The 18,889-nt window shown below is 45.2% G+C and overlaps 1 protein-coding gene across 2 annotated transcripts; it reads right to left on the bottom strand.

Moving 5' to 3' along the window:
• Positions 1-1,214: 1,214 nt before the first annotated feature.
• Positions 1,215-18,550, bottom strand: LOC121577630 (uncharacterized protein C16orf52 homolog B). Of its 2 annotated transcripts, none has more exons than XM_041891379.2 (3): positions 17,730-18,550; positions 3,881-4,093; positions 1,215-2,834 (listed from the first exon to the last, which is right to left on the bottom strand). In XM_041891379.2, exons 1-3 carry the CDS (start codon positions 17,842-17,844, stop codon positions 2,650-2,652), a joined length of 513 nt encoding a protein of 170 aa, XP_041747313.1. In that variant the 5' UTR covers positions 17,845-18,550; the 3' UTR covers positions 1,215-2,649. The 2 variants fall into 2 exon arrangements, with proteins under 2 accessions (XP_041747313.1, XP_041747323.1); XM_041891389.2 differs by having other exon boundaries at positions 17,739-18,550.
• Between the last annotated feature and the right edge of the window lie 339 nt (positions 18,551-18,889).

Raw genomic sequence — 18,889 nt, 5'->3', positions numbered from 1 at the left:
AACCAATCAAGGGACTAGAAGAAGGACCCCTTCCTTTGTGTTGCATTGTATAAAGTAATGCTGAAAACTCTTGTTTTTGGTCCCTTCTCAACTGTCTCCATAAGAGGCAACTGAAATGGGTCCATGCATTGGGCCCATGCATGTAGCTTGAGCAGTACCAGCTATCTCTGTGTTTAATAAACTGCCTTTTGCTTAAACATATTCCTCTCCGTCTAGCGTCGTTGGTTCTGTACTTCCTCTCCTGTATGGTTTCACCAACAGTACAGCCTCAGTGTTCACTGTAAACGCGTGCCCGAAGTTGCACACAATTTCCCCTCACAAGACCTACAATTTGCTCATTGCCCCCAAATAATTAGAAGGAACATTTGTCGTAACCGACTTCAGTGGGCAAACGCTCACCTTCGACGCCACTGGGACTTAGGAGAAGTGTGCTCTTCACAGATGAATCCCATATTCATCTGTACCGGGCAGGTGGCAGACAGCGTCGTGTGGGCAAGCGGTTTGCTACTGTCAACGTTGTGAACAGAGTGCCCCATGGTGGCGGTGGGGTTATGATATGGGCAGGCATAAGCTACGGACAACGACCACAATTGCATTTTATCGATGGCAATTTGAATGCACAGAGATAACATGACGAGATCCTGAGGCCCATTGTCGTGCCATTCATCTGCTGCCATCACCTCATGTTTCAGCATGGTAATGCACGGTCCCATGTCGCAAGGATCTGTACACAATTCCTGGAAGCTGAAAATGTCCCAGTTGTTCCATGGCCTGCATACTCAACAGACGTCACCCATTCAGCATACCGACGTGTACGACAGGATGTTCCAGTTCCGCCAATATCCAGTAACTTCACACAGCCATTGAAGAGTGGGCCAACATTCAACAGGCCACAATCAACAGCCTGATCAACTCTATGCAAAGGAGATGTGACGCACTGCATGAGGCAAATTGTGGTCAAACCAGATACTGACTGGTTTTCTGATCCACGCCCCTACCTTTTAAAAAAAGGTATCTGTAACCAACAGATGCATATCTGTATTCCCAGTCGTGAAATCCATAGATTAGGGCCTAATCAATTGACTGATTTCCTTACATGAACTGTAACATCTTTGAAATGTTTGCATGTTTTGCATTTATATTTTTGTTCAGTGTGCATTGCTTATATGATATAATGTTCTCCCCATTCTTCAGTATACAACAAATAGATTAGATAATTTGTCATGTTGTGTAACTTTTAATGAGATGATGTATATCACAGTGCTTCCTCAATCAACGACAGCCATTGTCTATGTAGCCTACATGAGCAAGTCAGCCAGTCATCCGAACAAATTGACAGATGTAAAAAACTAAGAAAACAGACATGTAGGAATTCCATGATACAGTGCATTGACCATTAAAAAAAAGGACTATAAATGCTCCATCTTGGGAAGATAATGCATTCTCATGAAAACAAATGAATCATTTTACTCTTCCACAAATTACTTTTAAATTGTATAGAATGAGTTCTAATTGCTTTCCATCATCATGTGATCCAACAGATTCCCTGCTTTTGATAGTTTCACCATGAATCTAGATTCACTCATAGAACCCAAGACAACAGCTCTGAGGTCTAACTCAACTTCCAACTATACACGCATCATCTACACAATTATGGCTTAATCTTTCCTATTTCCAGCTCCAGCCTTTCTACCACTGTGCTTCTTATGGTGCGGAGTGACTTGACATCCTGTTGTCATGGCCATGTGTGAGTCTTCCCTGTCCTGATGATGTCGGTTTCAGGCTCTAGCCACTCCCCCTCCTGGGTCGATCCATGAAGCCTTTTATGTCCTGGTATCATTGTGTGCACATTTTGATAAAACACTCAATTTAACAATTGGATCAAATAAATCTACACTCTAACTAAACATTAAAAAAATCCAATAGTAGTGTGTTTTACATTAAAATCAAGGTTGTTTTCTCAGAACATCCCAATTTTGGCATGTCCCACGTCATGTTTATCCGACTTGAAGATTTTAACCCACTTAACTGTCAAATTTCCCCAAGTTTTCACCATCATTGTAATATAATTTGTTGCTTTGACAAAGTCATTTCTTAAGATTATTATTTATCTCATGTGATTAGTGATTCATTTACATTTGTCCCTCAGGTCAACCCCTTTTACGTGAACTGAACTCTCATTTTAATATGGTAAAACTATTCCTTTTTAAATATGTTTTTTCCACAAGGAGATGGAGATGGGAAAACATGTTTGTTATGAAGTTGAACATGTGCTCTTTGACAGAATGTTCAAATTTGGTGAAATAAAAAAGTTACACTACCCCGAAAAGGCACTCCATTTGTGGAAGGAAACTCCTGTGTTCACTGATCTGTGAGGGGCTGGATAGGTGTCCATTCCTCCCAGATCTATGAACACAGACAGGCTAGTGCCTACTACCTGTCCTATAGACCAGGGCTAGGGGCCGTAGAGTCCTGTCATCCAAAGGTACATCAGAGAGTTCTTCCACAAACGCACGGAAAGAGTGTTTCTCACAGTTCCTCTTCTTTCCTTCCAGGTGACCATTTTCAAATGTCAGGCCTAGCAAATGCCTCTCCGAAGGCATTTCTCTAAGCACAAAAATGTTTACAAAAAACAAAGTGCCTGATAGGTCACCCAGGCAAGCAGACCTTCCCTGCAAACAGTAGTCCCACTATAGTGAAAAATATAGATAGAACAAAGAGTACATATGAGGACCCCACCACTGTGTTGTTTGGTAGTTTATAAGGCTGTCCCCCGACCTCATCGATGTAAAATCCTATAGGAAATATAAGAGCTGCCATACAGAGCAGGATCACTGTGGAGGAGAGAGGAAACAACGTTTAGAAACACACTCTTCTTAAAAACACTATTCACAGTACATCAGTTTTAGGGAGCAATATCTCTTACAACTTTTAAAGAGTAGGCAGCAACATGATCTCAGGCTAAATTCTATATTGCGTTTTCATTGTCGTGGAAACCTGACCTAAGTGACAGAGCTGAAAAAAATCAATTTACATTGTCATATTAACATTTAAGTCATTTAGCAGACGCTCTTATCCAGAGCGACTTACAAATTACATTGTCATTACTTGGTTATTATTATACCTCAAGAGGTAATTTTAGCCCAATAATGATTTGTCTAAAATAACCTCTTGAAGTATAATAATAATAATAATAATAACAAAGGAATGTTATTCCGTCATATCCCTTGGACCACTAAAAATCCCTCCTACTGGTTTTAGCGCCGCTCATAGCAACCCCATTTACTGTAGCGTGTTCAAGGAGCCACTCAGCTCAGTTCCATTTTAACATTTAGGCCATTTAGCAGACACTCTTATCCAGAGCGACTTACAGGAGCAATTAGGGTTAAGTGCCTTGCTCAAGGGCACGTCAACAGATTTTTCACCTATTCGGCTTGGGGATTCGAAACGAGCGACCTTTCGGTTACTGGCCCAATGCTCTTAACCGCTAAGCTACCTGCTGCCCACACAGTTACCACACAAAAGCTTTTACTAAAATTAAACCCAAGTGACATTAATCTCGGCTTACTCAAATCAATTTGCTAACATCCATTAGTGACATAACAAGAATCTCAAGGTGTTTCAAAGCTGTAACTAATGGCTTTGCCTCAAATGACACCCTATTCCCTGGTCTAGTGTGCTACTTTAACCAGAGCCCACATAGGGAATTATGGGGATTCTGTCTGGCCCCACTCATGACTTAAATGGTGACAGTGTTGGCCATGTTTCTGTATTTATTGTATTGTGGTCTTGGTCTCTTGGCCGTCACTGTAAACGAGAACTGGTTCCCCATTGACCTGTCTGGTTAAATAACCATTTAATAAGTCAAAATAAAACATACTCCCAGTGAAGGCGATCCAGCGGGCGTAACGGGTGGCCTCACGGTGCCAGTGTGACGCCACCAGCAGGCCGCAGGTCACCGTGAGGGAGATGATGCCCAGGATGATGAAGAAGAGGGTGGTGACCCACTCTGGGGGCAGCCGCGGGGGGATACAGGTCCGTTCACGACCGTGGATGGTCTGGCACTGCCGCACCAGGCCTACCGTCAGGGAACCTAGAGACAGAGAGACAGAGACAGGGAGAGAGAGACAGAGACAGAGACAGAGAGAGACAGAGAGACAGAAAGAGAGAGAGACAGAGAGACAGAGACAGACAGAGGGAGAGAGAGGGAGAGAGAGACAGAGACAGACACAGAGAGAGACAGAGAGGGAGACAGAGGGAGAGAGAGACAGAGCGAGAGGGAGAGAGAGACAGAGACGGAGAGAGACAGAGACAGAGAGAGAGAGACAGAAAGAGAGAGAGACAGAGAGAGACAGAGAGACAGAGACAGACAGAGGGAGAGAGAGGGAGAGAGAGACAGAGACAGACACAGAGAGAGACAGAGAGGGAGACAGAGGGAGAGAGAGACAGAGCGAGAGGGAGAGAGAGACAGAGAGACAGAGACAGAGACGGAGAGAGAGACAGAGACAGAGAGAGAGAGACAGAGAGATCAGTCAGGGTTAGATCCCACACAGCAGCAGTCCCACTGTCAGAGCACCTACCAAACATAAGAGGTTGGTGGCACCTTAATTGGGGAGGACGGGCTCGTGGTAATGGTTGGAGCGGAATAGGTGGAATGGTATCAAATACATCAAACACATGGTTTGATGCCATTCCATTCACTCCATTCTAGCCATTATTATGAGCCGTCCTACCCTCAGCAGCCTCCACTGCTACAGAGAGTGCTTGATTACATACACCCACGGAGGGAGAATATCTTTCATCACACACATAGCATACTCTCGCTGTTTAGGTCAACTGTGCTCTCACCCACCACAACAACAACATTTGTTACATTTCAGCAGAAGCTTTTAACTTTCTGTACACATTGTTTTATTAGAAGAAGCATAACCCATAGCAGTAGATTGCATCAGTTCTAAAATATCCCTCAACTTGTGATGGTGTCCCCATTAGATAAGCTAAGATCTGTATGAGGCATGACTGCATTACATCACGTCTGGACTAATGACCTCCCTGGTGACACCGGATTCCACTTCCACTTCCAGTGCCCTGTCACCACACAAAGTATAGCTCAAGGAAGGTTGGTATGGTAACAAGGCCGAAGAGTGGGACTCTTAGGCCCTGGACCAATGGCAGGGGTCCCTGAGGAATCAATCAATGCCGTAAGACTCGGATGGCTCAGGACCAGAGGCCGTGACACCAGAGAGAGGAAGAGAGCTAGAGGGAAGGAAGGATAAAGAAAGCAGAGGGGGACTCAGAGCCCCTGAAACCACAGAGGAGAGAGATTAGATAAAGGGAGGAGAGAGGAGAGAAGGCTTCACATCAGAAAAGAGAGACAGAGGAGAGAAGGCTTCACATCAGAAAAGAGAGACAGAGGAGAGAAGGCTTCCCATCAGAAAAGAGAGAGAGAGGAGAGAAGGTTTCCCATCAGAAAAGAGAGAGAGAGGAGAGAAGGTTTCCCATCAGAAAAGAGAGAGGGGGGAGAGAAGGCGTCACATCAGAAAGTAACTCACTGCCAAAGAGCCTCTCCTCTCCTGCCCCAAAGCCTGCTGGGTTCAATTATGTCAGCAAGCTAGGCCTGCTGAACACATAACTCTTCCAACAACAATAACAGCATATATGAACCCCACCCTCCCTAACCCAACACAGAACGTGTCAACTCAGCAACACTCAACCCCCTCGTCCATCCAGCTACAAAAGGACAATTCATCAGTATAGATTTGAATGAGAGAAATGTGAAATTAAATCCTCCGACCCCTTTCTCCCCCGTCTCTTGCTTAGTCTCTCAGGAGACAAGGAGTTATCCCTGAGCCAGCACTTTGTGTCTTCCAGAGGCTGGAGACAGAAAGGAGAGATGAACAGTGGGCAAGGATTGTGAGATATACCATTTATACCGTATACCGGGTATTTCAAAATACCGACGGTATGATTTTCAATACTGTTTTAATTTTGGGGGGTTGGGGGCACCCTCGCCTTGCGGGGGATGCGTGCGACGCCACTGCTTATATCTATAAGTTAAGTATAAGAAATGTAAGATGTGTCAAATAAATTATATCCAGCTCAGGGCTCCAGCTATGCATTTGGTTTGTGGCTACATGTCAAGATCAAGCTTCTTGGTTGCTGCAGAGACATTCAACCCCCTCCTGGATCCAGATCCCTGTTGCATTAAGTGTTTTGTGCATCCGCAGTAGTACCCTTTGTGTGCACATTCGGTAATACCGTATACCCCGGTATAGCACAGAAACGGTATGACGGTATGAAAATCTGGATACCACCCAACCCTAGGCAAGGCACAACCATATTTAGTCTATTGGATTAGAGAGATGGACGGAGACTTACAAATGCCCCATTATGGTTCTGAGACAAGAACATACATCACTGAGGGGGAGGGAAGGAGTATGGACCAATATGATGAGCCTCCCTGCTCCCTCAAAAGTTGAAGAACGTATAGTATACTGCCCATGTAAAAATTCCCAGCATGAAATAGTTCCCAATCGTTCTGATTATGATGTGATCATGTTGTAAAATTTCTCACAGCGTGAAAATATTCCCAGTTCAATAATTGTGCTTCTCTTTATGTGGATGGCTGAGCTCATGCAGATGTTTCTCTCACACCCTCCCTCGCCCTTGATTTAGCTAGCTAGCTAACTAACTAACAAATATATGCACTGTCAATCAAAAAAGTAGCGCCTAAGTCTTTGCAATTGCAAAAAATCTCTTCTCACATCAACCCTCAGCACTTTGATGCGCGAGTCCAGGTATTTATATGCTGACCTCACGCCTCAACAAGCTTCTGATTGGTCAGTGTCAATACTCCTTGCCACCATTGATTGGCAGATGTGTGAAGCATATGCGCGTACCCACAGAATAGTTTTTCGAGGTCGAGGGGGGTTGTGAGAGGGAGGCATCCACATGAGCTCAGCCATCCACATAAAGAGATGTGTGTGCAATTATTGAACTGGGAACATTTTCACGCTGGGAGAAATTTTACAGCATGACGTCACAATCAGAACGATTGGGAACTATTTCACGCTGGGAAGATTTTTACATGGCACCCTTGATGTGAGTATACTGGCAAAGATGGGGACTTTGTTCTTAGGCTTGGTACTAGCAATTGAGTGATTTGCCATTCGGTGTTCAGTATGTGAACCACAGGGGGCTGCTGAGGGGAGGACAGCTCATAATAACGTCTGGAACGGAGTGAATGGAATGGTGTCAACCACATGGAAACCATAAGTTTGATATTTTCAATAGCATTCCATTAATTCCGTTCCAGCCATTACTATGAGCCCGTCCTCCCCAACTAAGGTGCCACCAGCCGCCTTTGATGTGAAGACACATGCAGGCCTACTGTATGTGGATCTAATGCTGACCACAGCTGTTATATCATGGCTATTGACATGGCACCCTAATGTAATTACTCATTACTAAACCAAACTGCTGTGTCCTGTTTCCTAGATATACAGTAGAATAGATGTGTCAACTATGAGGTAGCATATCTATAAATGGTTGTATGAGCCTGCAACGAGAGAGCATACTACTATATGCATACTATGCTGATTACATGATCTCTCAGCCCCTCCATTTTCTACACAGGATATCCTGTTCCTTCCCTATACATTCTTTCATCTAAGGGAAGGGCACAACAGAAATAAACATCCCAACCACTTCATTTCCTTAGTGAAAAGGTATTGCCTCATAGAAGCATAGTGTCACATATTCCACTGTCAAAGAATCAAAGATACTGATTAAATGTTACAAAAGTCACATACTATATCCTATCATGACACAATATTTCCCTCTCTTAAGCAAGCTTACACACCCATTCCATAGCTTGTCATTGGTGTAAATTGTACTTTTTCTTCTAAGGGATTCTTGGAAGACATTTCTAATTCTCGGGACTGTTCAGCAGCTGTTTTAAGTGTGTAACACATCAGACATCAAGCTTGTCTGATAGCCAGGGCGTTGAGACAGAGGGAGGTGTGTGTCTGTACATGCGTGCGTGTGATTGTGGGCCAATGTCTGTTGTTAGTAAACACTTCCCCATGCAGCCCCAGTCAGTCCCCTGCTGCTTCAGACTTCACTACAGAATACCTGCGTAACAAGCAGGAAGCACGCTAGTCTCACACACACACACACACACCTCTATAAACTTGTATAAACCTTCACATCCTGGATAACTACATGGAGAGGACAGAGGTTTGCTGTAAACAAATAAACCATAATGATTCATTTCCAGGCTAAACTACAGGTGGTGAGAGAGACATTTGTGTTTATAACAACATCTGCCAATCTGATGGATTCATTGTCAACATCTGTTTATCTGTGTGCAATAAGCATCATCTGGAAAGAGCATGAGTTAGACCAGGAAGTTAACTTAATTGGCAAGAACAACTACACTCTTAGCACCTTTTTTTCTATCTAGAACCTAAAATGGTTCTTCAGTTATCCCCATAGGACAACCCTTTGAAGAACCCCTTTTGGTTCCAGGTAGAACCCTTTTGAGTTCTATGTAGAACCCTTTACATAAAGGGTCCTACCTGGAACCAAAAAGGTTATCCTATGGGGACAGCCGAATAACCCTTTTGGAAACCTTTTTTTCTAAGAGTGTAGGTCTAAGCATTTATCTATTTCACCTGGACAAAACAATATGTTTGGACCTCAGATACACAAACAGGGCCTTCCAGTCAAGGCAATTTCCTTAATTAATAATTAAGCTGCGAGTGCTTCAACTGAAAGAATTCTCCCGCCCAGCAGACCACACATTACCATTTACAAACAATACTTCTCTCCACCTGGTAATTACTATTAGGCAAATTAGGCTGGAACAAAAGGCTTTTAACCCTGCTTGATTTCATACCTTCTCTGTGTGGGATGAGAGGGGAAGTCTCACAAGGGAAGTCTGGCTAGTAATGACTGAAAACACAATATGGGTGGACCTCAAGCCTGTTTCTGTTCCTTCTTTGTATGGTATGTTCTACCTGAATACTCCTGGACTGTGCTGTAACAGTGTTATGGAGGTATGTTCTACCTGAATGCTCCTGGTCTGTGCTGTAACAGTGTTATGGAGGTATGTTCTACCTGAATGTTCCTGGACTGTGCTGTAACAGTGTTATGGAGGTATGTTCTACCTGAATACTCCTGGACTGTGCTATAACAGTGTAATGGAGGTATGTTCTACCTGAATGCTCCTGGTCTGTGCTGTAACAGTGTTATGGAGGTATGTTCTACCTGAATGCTCCTGGTCTGTGCTGTAACAGTGTTATGGAGGTATGTTCTACCTGAATGCTCCTGGACTGTGCTATAACAGTGTAATGGAGGTATGTTCTACCTGAATGCTCCTGGTCTGTGCTGTAACAGTGTTATGGAGGTATGTTCTACCTGAATGCTCCTGGACTGTGCTATAACAGTGTAATGGAGGTATGTTCTACCTGAATGCTCCTGGTCTGTGCTGTAACAGTGTAATGGAGGTATGTTCTACCTGAATACTCCTGGACTGTGCTGTAACAGTGTTATGGAGGTATGTTCTACCTGAATGCTCCTGGACTGTGCTGTAACAGTGTTATGGAGGTATGTTCTACCTGAATACTCCTGGTCTGTGCTGTAAAAGTGTAATGGAGGCTATACATTTCAGGTTCCCATAAATGCTCAAAGTGCTGATGATCCAAGATGGCGTAGCAGTGCGGTCGTGTTCTCTTTTGTGTGTCCGTGTAAATAGCCTGTTTTTTTGTATTTGACGTATATATTTCCCTATCACACTTTATCCTTCTACTAAATATACTTTACTGCAACCCGCCTCACTCAATGTGGAACGGATACTATTATTTACTCACCTTTATCTAGAATCTCCAGTTGAAACTAGCTAGCCAGCTAACTAGCTACTTGCTATTAGCCACCGTTAGTGGTTTTCACCCAGAACATCGGATTTTCTGCCGGAATAACTGAATCACTGGACATTAACACCGGATCGCAACTAGCTAGCCGCAACCGAATGGATGTTGCTGTAGGCTAATCACCACTGCCCCCAAAGCAAGCACCAGCTTGCCTCGAGCCAGGCCCATATCCCGGCTATCTACCTCTCTGTCTACCGGACGGGAGTAGCCAGCTAACTAGCTACTTGCTATTAGCCACCGTTAGCGTTTTTTCACCATTGTCCGTGGCCTGCACTACCTACCAGCCAGCTCTAACCTGGACTATTATCGGCCAGTCTGCACAGCGCGTTATCGACCCAGAACATATCGGATTTTCTGCCGGAATCACTGGATCTTTAACACCGGATCATCGCATCTAGCTAGCTGCAACCAAATGGATGTTGTTGTTGGCTAATCAGCCTTGAGCTAGCTTCGAGTCAGGCACATCTCCCGGCTATCTACCTCTCTGTCAACCGGATGGGACCTCCTAGAGTCGACATGGAGCCCCGCCGATCCATCACGACTGGTCTGCCGACGTAATCGTCTGTGGTTTCAACAGGCTTCCCGTTGCGACGACCACGAAGATCCATCTGCTAGCCCCGGCCCGCTAGCACACGCAAACAACAGCCGTGCTACCTGCTCGCTGTGCTGTAGCGCCAATTCGAACTGCTCTCGGACTCACATATTGCTGTTCACTGGACCTTATGATCACTCAGCTGCACAGCTGATGCCTGCTGGACTGTTCCTTTACACGGTACCCTGTCCTGTTTATCTGTTTAGCCTCAGCCCAAACTTTCATCGCCATTACCAGTTGTTGTCTTAGCTCTCTCTAATAACACCTGTGATTGCTTTATGCCTCTCTCCCATGTCAATATGCCTTGCCTATTGCGGTTCCAGTTAGTTCTTATTATACAACTTCACTGTAGAGCCCCAAGTCCCTCTCAAACTGCCTCAAATAGTTCCTTTGTTCCACCCCCCATACACGCGGAGACCGGCTCAATCGGTGCCTCCAGTGATGCGATCTCTTTCATTGTTACCCAACGCTTAGGTTTACCTCCACTGTACCCATATCCTTGTCTGTACATAATGCCCTGAATCTATTCTACAACGCCCGGAAATCTGCCCCCTTTATTCTCTGTACCCAACGCACTAGAAGACCAGTTCTTAAAGCCTTTAGCTGTATCCTTATCCTAGTCCTCCTCTGTTCCTCTGGTGATGTAGAGGCTAACCCAGGCCCTGCAGCCCCCAGTATCACTCCTATTCCCAGGAGCTATCATTTGTTGACTTCTGTAACCGTAAAAGCCTTGGTTTTCTGCACGTTAACATCAGAAGCCTCCTTCCTAAGTTTGAGTTATTCACTGCGTTAGCACACTCCGCCAACCCTGATGTTCTAGCAGTGTCTGAATCCTGGCTTAGGAAGGCCACCAAAAATGCAGAAATGTCCATCCCCAACTACAACATTTTCCGTCTAGATAGAACTGCCAAAGGGGGTGGAGTTGCAATCTACTGTAGAGAGCCTGCAGAGCTCTATCATACTATCCAGGTCTGTGCCTAAACTGTTTGAGCTCCTACTTCAAAAAAATCCAACTTTCCAGAAATAAGTCTCTCACTGTTGCCGCTTGCTACAGCCCCCCCTCAGCCCCCAGCTGTGCCCTGGACACCATATGTGAATTGATTGCCCCCCATCTATCCTCAGAGTTCGTACTGCTTGGTGACCTAAACTGGGATATGCTTAACACCCCGGCCATCCCACAATCCAAACTAGATGCCCTCAATCTCACACAAATTATCAAAGAACCTACCAGGTACAACCCTAAATCCGTAAACATGGGCACCCTCATAGATATCATCCTGACTAACGTACCCTCTAAATACACCTCCGCTGTCTTCAACCAGGATCTCAGCGATCACTGCCTTATTGCCTGCGTCCGTAACGGGTCCGCGGTCAAACGCTCCCTAAAACACTTTAGCGAGCAGGCCTTCCGAATTGACCTGGCCCAGGTATCCTGGATGGATATCAATCTCATTCCGTCAGTAGAGGATGCCTGGTTGTTCTTTAAAAGTGCTTTCCTCTCCATCTTTAATAAGCATGCCCCATTCAAAAAATTCAGAACTAAGAACAGATATAGCCCCTGGTTCTCCTCAGACTTGACTGCCCTTGACCAGCACAAAAACATCCTGTGGCGTACTGCATTAGCATCGAATAGCCCCCGCGATATGCAACTCTACAGGGAAGTTAGGAACCAATATACACAAGCAGTTAGGAAAGCAAAGGCTAGCTTTTTCAAACAGAAATTTGCATCCTGTAGCACTAACTCCAAAAAGTTGTGGGACACTGTAAAGTCCATGGAGAATAAGAGCACCTCCTCCCAGCTGCCCACTGCACTGAGGCTAGGAAACACTATCACCACCGATAAATCTACAATAATAGAGAATTTCAACAAGCATTTTGCTACGGCTGGCCATGCTTTCCACCTGGCTACCACTACACCGGCCACCAGCTCTGCGCCCGCCGCTGCAACTTGCAACCGCTTCTCCTTCACACAAATTCAGACAGCTGATGTTCTGAAAGAGCTGCAAAATCTGGACCCCTACAAATCATCTGGGCTAGACAATCTGGACCCTTTCATTCTAAAATTAGCCGCCGAAATTGTCGCAACCCCTATTACTAGCCTGTTCAACCTCTCTTTCGTAACATCTGAGATCCCCAGAGATTGGAAAGCTGCCGCGATTATCCCCCTCTTCAAAGGGGGTGACACTCTAGATCCAAATTGTTACAGACCTATATCCATCCTGCCCTGCCTTTCGAAAGTTTTTGAAAGCCAAGTTAAACAGATCACCGACCATTTCGAATGACACCGTACCTTCTCCGCTATGCAATCCGGTTTCCGAGCTGGTCATGGGTGCACCTCAGCCACGCTCAAGGTCCTAAACGATATTATAACCGCGATCGATAATAGACAGTACTGTGCAGCCGTCTTCATTGACCTGGCCAAGGCTTTCGACTCTGTCAACCATCGCATTCTTATTGGCAGACTAAATAGCCTTGGTTTCTCAAATGACTGCCTCGCCTGGTTCACCAACTACTTCTCAGATAGAGTTCAATGTGTCAAATCGGAGGGCCTGTTGTCTGGACCTATGGCAGTCTCTATGGGGGTGCCACAGGGTTCAATTCTTGGGCCGACTCTTTTCTCTGTGTATATCAATAATGTCGTTCTTGCTGCTGGTGACTCTCAGATCCACCTCCACACACAAAACCACATTTTGTATACATCTGGCCCTTCCCTTTGGACACTGTGTTAACAAACCTCCAAACGAGCTTCAATGCCATACGACACTCCTTCCGTAGCCTCCAACTGCTCTTAAACACTAGTAAAACTAAATGCATGCTCTTCAATCGAACACTGCTGGCACCCGCCCACCCGACTAGAATCACTACTCTCGGCATGTCTGACCTAGAGTATGTGGACAACTACAAATACCTAGGTGTCTGGTTAGACCGTAAACTCTCCTTCCAGACTCACATTAAGCATCTCCAATCCAAAGTTAAATCTAGAATCGGCTTCCTATTTCGCAACAAAGCCTTCTTCACTCATGCTGCCAAACATGCCCTTGTAAAACTGACTATCCTACCGATCCTTGACTTCGGCGATGTCATTTACAAAATAGCCTCCAACACTCTACTCAGCAAATTGGATGTAGTCTATCACAGTGCCATCCGTTTTGTCACCAAAGCCCCATATACTACCCACCACTGTGACCTGTACGCTCTTGTTGGCTGGTCCTCACTACATATTCGTCGCCAAACCCACTGGCTCCAGGCCATCTATAAATCACTGCTAGGCAAATCCCTGTCTTATCTTAGCTCATTGGTCAACATAGCAATACCCACCCGTAGTATGCGCTCCAGCAGGTATTTCTCACTGGTCATCCCCAAAGCCAACACTGAGCTGGTCACCTCCTTTGGCCGCCATTCATTCCAGTTCTCTGCTGCCAATGACTGGAACGAACTGCAAAAATCTCTGAAGCTGGAGACTTATTACATTTACATTTACGTTATTTAGCAGACGCTCTTATCCAGAGCGACTTACAGTTAGTGAATACATATATATATATTTTTTTTTTTCATATTGGCCCCCCGTGGGAATCAAACCTTCTATCAACTGAGCTACATCCCTGCCGGCCATTCCCTCCCCTACCCTGGACGACGCTGGGCCAATTGTGCACCGCCCATGAGTCTCCCGGTCGCGGCCGGCTGCGACAGAGCCTGGATTCGAACCAGGATCTCTAGTGGCACAGCTAGCACTGCGATGCAGTGCCTTAGACCACTGCGCCACTCAGGAGACATTATCTTATCTCCCTCACTAACTTTAAGCATCAGTTGTTAGAGCACCTTACCGATTACTGCACCTGTACACAGCCCATCTGAAATTAGCCCGCCCAACTACCTTATCCCCATATTGTTATTTATTTTGCTAATTTGCACCCCAGTATCTCTATTTGCACATATATCATTCCAGTGTTAATACGAATTGTAATTATTTTGCACTATTTATTGCCTTATCTCCATAACTTGCTACATTTGCACACACTGTATATCTATTTTCTGTTGTATTTTTGACTTTATGTTTTGTTTTACCCCATATGTAACTCTGTGTTGTTGTTTTTAATCGCACTGCTTTGCTTTATCTTGGCCAGGTCGCAGTTGTAAATGAGAACTTGTTCTCAACTGGCTTACCTGGTTAAATAAAGGTGAAATATATATATTTTTTTTGAAGGTCACCTTAGATGTATTATGTGATGTTGGTGGCCAGGGGTTATTGTGTGATGTTGGGGGCCAGGGGTTAGTGTGTGATGTTGGTGGCCAGGGGTTAGTGTGTAATGTTGGTGGCCAGGGGTTAGTGTGTGATGTTGGTGGCCAGGGGTTAGTGTGTGCTGTTGGTGGCCAGGGGTTAGCCTGTGATGTTGGTGGCCAGGGGTTAGTGTGTGATGTTGGTGGCCAGGGGTTAGTGTGTGATGTTGGTGGCCAGGGGTTAGTGTGTAATGTTGGTGGCCAGGGGTTAGTGTGTGATGTTGGTGGCCAGGGGTTAGTGTGTGCTGTTGGTGGCCAGGGGTTAGCCTGTGATGTTGGTGGCCAGGGGTTAGTGTGTGATGTTGGTGGCCAGGGGTTAGTGTGTGCTGTTGGTGGCAAGGGGTTAGCCTGTGATGTTGGTGGCAAGGGGTTAGTCGGAAAGTATTCAGACCCCTTCACTTCTTCCACATTGTTACATTACAGCCTTATTCTAAAATGGATTAAATAAATATGTTTCCTCCCCAATCTACACACAATACCCCATAATGACTAAGCAAAAACAGGTTTAGACATTTTTGCAAATGTATAAAAAAAAATAAAAAAATAAAAAATACCATATTTACATAAGTATTCAGACCCTTTGCTATGAGACTTGAAATTGAGCTCAGGTACATCCCGTTTCCATTGATCATCCTTGAGATGTTTCTACAACTTGATTGGAGTCCACCTGTGGTAAATTCAATTGATTGGACTTGATTTGGAAAGGCCCACACCTGTATATATAAGGTCCCACAGTTGACAGTGCATGTCAGAGCAAAAACCAAGCCATGAGGTCGAAGGAATTGTCCGTAGAGTTCCGAGACATCATTGTGTCGAGGCACAGATGTGGGGAAGGACACCTAAACATTTCTGCAGCATTGAAGGTCCCCAAGAAAACAGTGGCCTCTGTCATTCTTAAATGGAAGACATTTGGAACCACCAAGACTCTTCCTAAAGCTGGCCGACCGGCCAAACTGAGCAATCGGGGGAGAAGGGCCCGATGGTCACTCTGATTGAGCTCCAGAGTTCCTCTGTGGAGATGGGAGAACCTTCCAGAAGGACAACCTTCTGTGCAGCACTCCACCAATCAGGCCTTTATGCTAGAGTGGCCTGACGGAAGCCACTCCTCAGTAAAAGGCACATGACAGCCCACTTGGAGTTTGCCAAAAGCACCTAAAGACTCTCAGACCATGAGAAACAAGATTCTCTGGTCTGATGAAACCAAGATTGAACTCTTTGGCCTGAATGCCAAGCGTCACGTCAACCATCCCTACGGTGAAGCATGGAGGTGGCAGCATCATGCGGTGGGGATGTTTTTCAGCGGCAGGGACTGGGAGACTAGTCAGGATTGAGGGAAAGATGAACGGAGCAAAGTACAGAGAGATCCATGATGAAAACCTGCTCCACAGCACTCAGGACCTCAGACTGGGGCGAAGGTTCACCTTCCAACAGGACAACGACCATAAGCACACAGCCAAGACAACGCAGGAGTGGCTTCGGGACAAGTCTCAATGTCCTTGAGTGGCCCAGCCAGAGCCCGGACTTGAACCCGATCTAACATCTCTGGAGAGACCTGAAAATAGCTGTGCAGCGATCCTCCCATCCAACCTGACAGAGCTTGAGAGGATCTGCAGAGAAGAATGAGAGAAACTCCCCAAATACAGGTGTGCCAAGCTTGTAGCGTCATACCCAAGAAGACTCGAGGCTGTCATCACTGCCAAAGGTGCTTCAACAAAGTACTGAGTAAAAGGTCTGAATACTTATGTAAATGTGTATTTCAGATTTGTTTTTGCTTTGTCATTATGGGGTATTCTGTGTAGATTGATGAGGGAAAAAACAATTTAATCCATTTTAGAATGAGGCTGTAACGTAACAAAATGTGGAAAAAGTCAGGGGGTCTGAATATTTTCCGAATGCACTAAATAACATACAAAGTGAGTGGAGAGCTGAACAGACCTCCATGGGCATAGCTGGATAAGTAGCACTCACTTCACAACTCTGACACACTATTTGTCAACTGTCACCCTGCTCTGGGAGGTGAGTTGGTAGCTGGTACAGGGTAGCTTATATGCCTTGAAGGAAAATTAGGTATCAGGGAGGTGAGTTGGTAGCTGGTACAGGGTAGCTTATATGCCTTGAAGGGACATGGGGTATCAGGAAGGTGAGTTGGTAGCTGGTACAGGGTAGCTTATATGCCTTGAAGGGACATGGGGTATCAGGGAGGTGAGGTGGTAGCTGGTACAGGGTAGCTTATTTGCCTTGAAGGGACAAGGGGTATCAGGGAGGTGAGTTGGTAGCTGGTACAGGGTAGCTTATATGCCTTGAAGGGACATGGGGTATCAGGGCATGTTGGGGTGAAACAATAGAAGGTACTTAATTTATCAGCAGCTGTGGAGGATGATGATTGGTGGTTTGAGGACAAGCCCTGAGAGGACAAGAGCGAGAGAGAGAAAGAAAAAGCATAATGCCAAAGTATTTTGGAGAGGGATGGGGTGTATGTGGTGAGAAAGAGGTCAGGACTGCTTGTATAAGTGTAACAGAAAATGTAGAAGGTATTAGATGATGCCACATTATTACATTCTGAAGCTCAAGAGAAAGGTCACCAGAATGCCAAAGTGTTATATTTGGAAGAGGGTGGTGGTGTAGCGTGGCTGATGCAGTAGAGTGGAAAGAGAATGATTCAAAAAGTTTGGGTTACATGCAGTGAATTCCTATAAGAATAGTGTGTCAAAGGGGTTAATGCACATTATTGATAATTGTCAACAAAGCCCCCTTAGGGGCCACACAGGGTGACAGATACAGCCCGATGGTAGATACAGCCAGCTGTAGCAGCCTACAGCCCGATGGTAGATACAGCCAGCTGTAGCAACCTACAGCCCGATGGTAGATACTAGAAAGATAATGTGTGCCTGGGCTGTCAAGGAAATATATGAATGAAGTTAATTCACCTAACTTACCAGTTGCATCTCCTGTGTTGATCCAGTCTGGATTGGCAATACTGGCGATGGCAAAGATATCTGCCGCTAGAAAGAGGCATCCTGATATGACGGTGAGTTTATCCATTTCTCAGACGTGGATGCACTCTTCTCCTTTACATTGAGTCAAGAAGGAAAGGCTCCTTTATCTCGCCCTCCAAAGGCAAATAGGATGGAAGAGACTCAGGCATGGATTTCAACGTCCCATATCAATGTTTTGGTCTTGCCCAGTGGAAGCGTTGTCGTGGTCCTCTTGGGGGAGAAGGGCAAAGCCTCTCATCTTTATGGCGCATACGCAGCAACCCTGGTGTAGGAGTTATGCAAAGCCGTTTCCGTTATGTGAAAAGTTGCCTTTGCAAACTGCCTTCCCATTGACTTATAAATATCGACCATGGCCCTGGCTATGAACGCCCGCTGTTTCACCCATTCGGCCAGTATTGCCACCTGGTAGCTTATGGTGTCTGGGAAAAAATATTTTTGAAAGATGAAGGGAAGGAAAATTCAAACGTTGTGCGACCATTTCGCCGTTATTAGGACATTAAAGAGATGGTTGTGAGCGTGCACACTATATCGCTTATTTCCTGTGTTTCTTTCTCTTCTCCATCCGAGATTTTTTCGTTGCAAACAAATTCCATAAAATACATATCTTGAGCGCAATGGTCTGATTTCATATAATCTGCCAATATTCCCTTCAATAGAAATACCGTTATTTGTCCGTCTTGAAATGCCCGTCAGATGTCTGCATTCGAGGTAGGAATCAGCCGTTAAAAAAATAATATCGTTGTTCTCTCAAGTATTTTTAGCGGACGTCAGCTCTCGCGAGATTCTGTCCAACTCTGTCACGCAGAGAGCCAAATGATTGGGCGCGTTTGAGTAGTAAGGCTAAAGCAACTGACCGTAGACGAAAGTCGAGGAGTGAAGACGGGGGAGGTGCATCTGCGACAGCAGAAAGTCGTACTCTACTGTGGTTTTCCAACAGCAAGGCTCATATCAACATGGCAGTGTTGCCATTGTTTATTAAAGGTTTTCTTTATAATGTTGAGAAAAAAAACATGTCTCCAACACCTACTCACGAACTGAAATTATATCTGTGTACAACAGTGGATGCTGCTGAGGGGAGAACGGCTCATAAT

Source organism: Coregonus clupeaformis, chromosome 1 (assembly GCF_020615455.1).
Source record: "Coregonus clupeaformis isolate EN_2021a chromosome 1, ASM2061545v1, whole genome shotgun sequence".
Lineage (NCBI taxonomy): Eukaryota > Metazoa > Chordata > Actinopteri > Salmoniformes > Salmonidae > Coregonus > Coregonus clupeaformis.
Note: the sequence above shows the minus strand (reverse complement) of the source record. Positions and strands in the feature narration are given on the sequence as shown.

Excerpts from the sequence above, each read along its gene's own strand:
- LOC121577630 (XM_041891379.2), bottom strand. The coding sequence starts at position 17,844 with ATGGATAAACTCACCGTCATATCAGGATGCCTCTTTCTAGCGGCAGAT. Across the intron at positions 4,094-17,729 it reads AGATGCAACTGGTAAGTTAG|GTTCCCTGACGGTAGGCCTG; the intron begins GTGAATTAACTT and ends CTCTGTCTCTAG. Across the intron at positions 2,835-3,880 it reads CTGGATCGCCTTCACTGGGA|TGATCCTGCTCTGTATGGCA; the intron begins GTATGTTTTATT and ends TCTCCTCCACAG.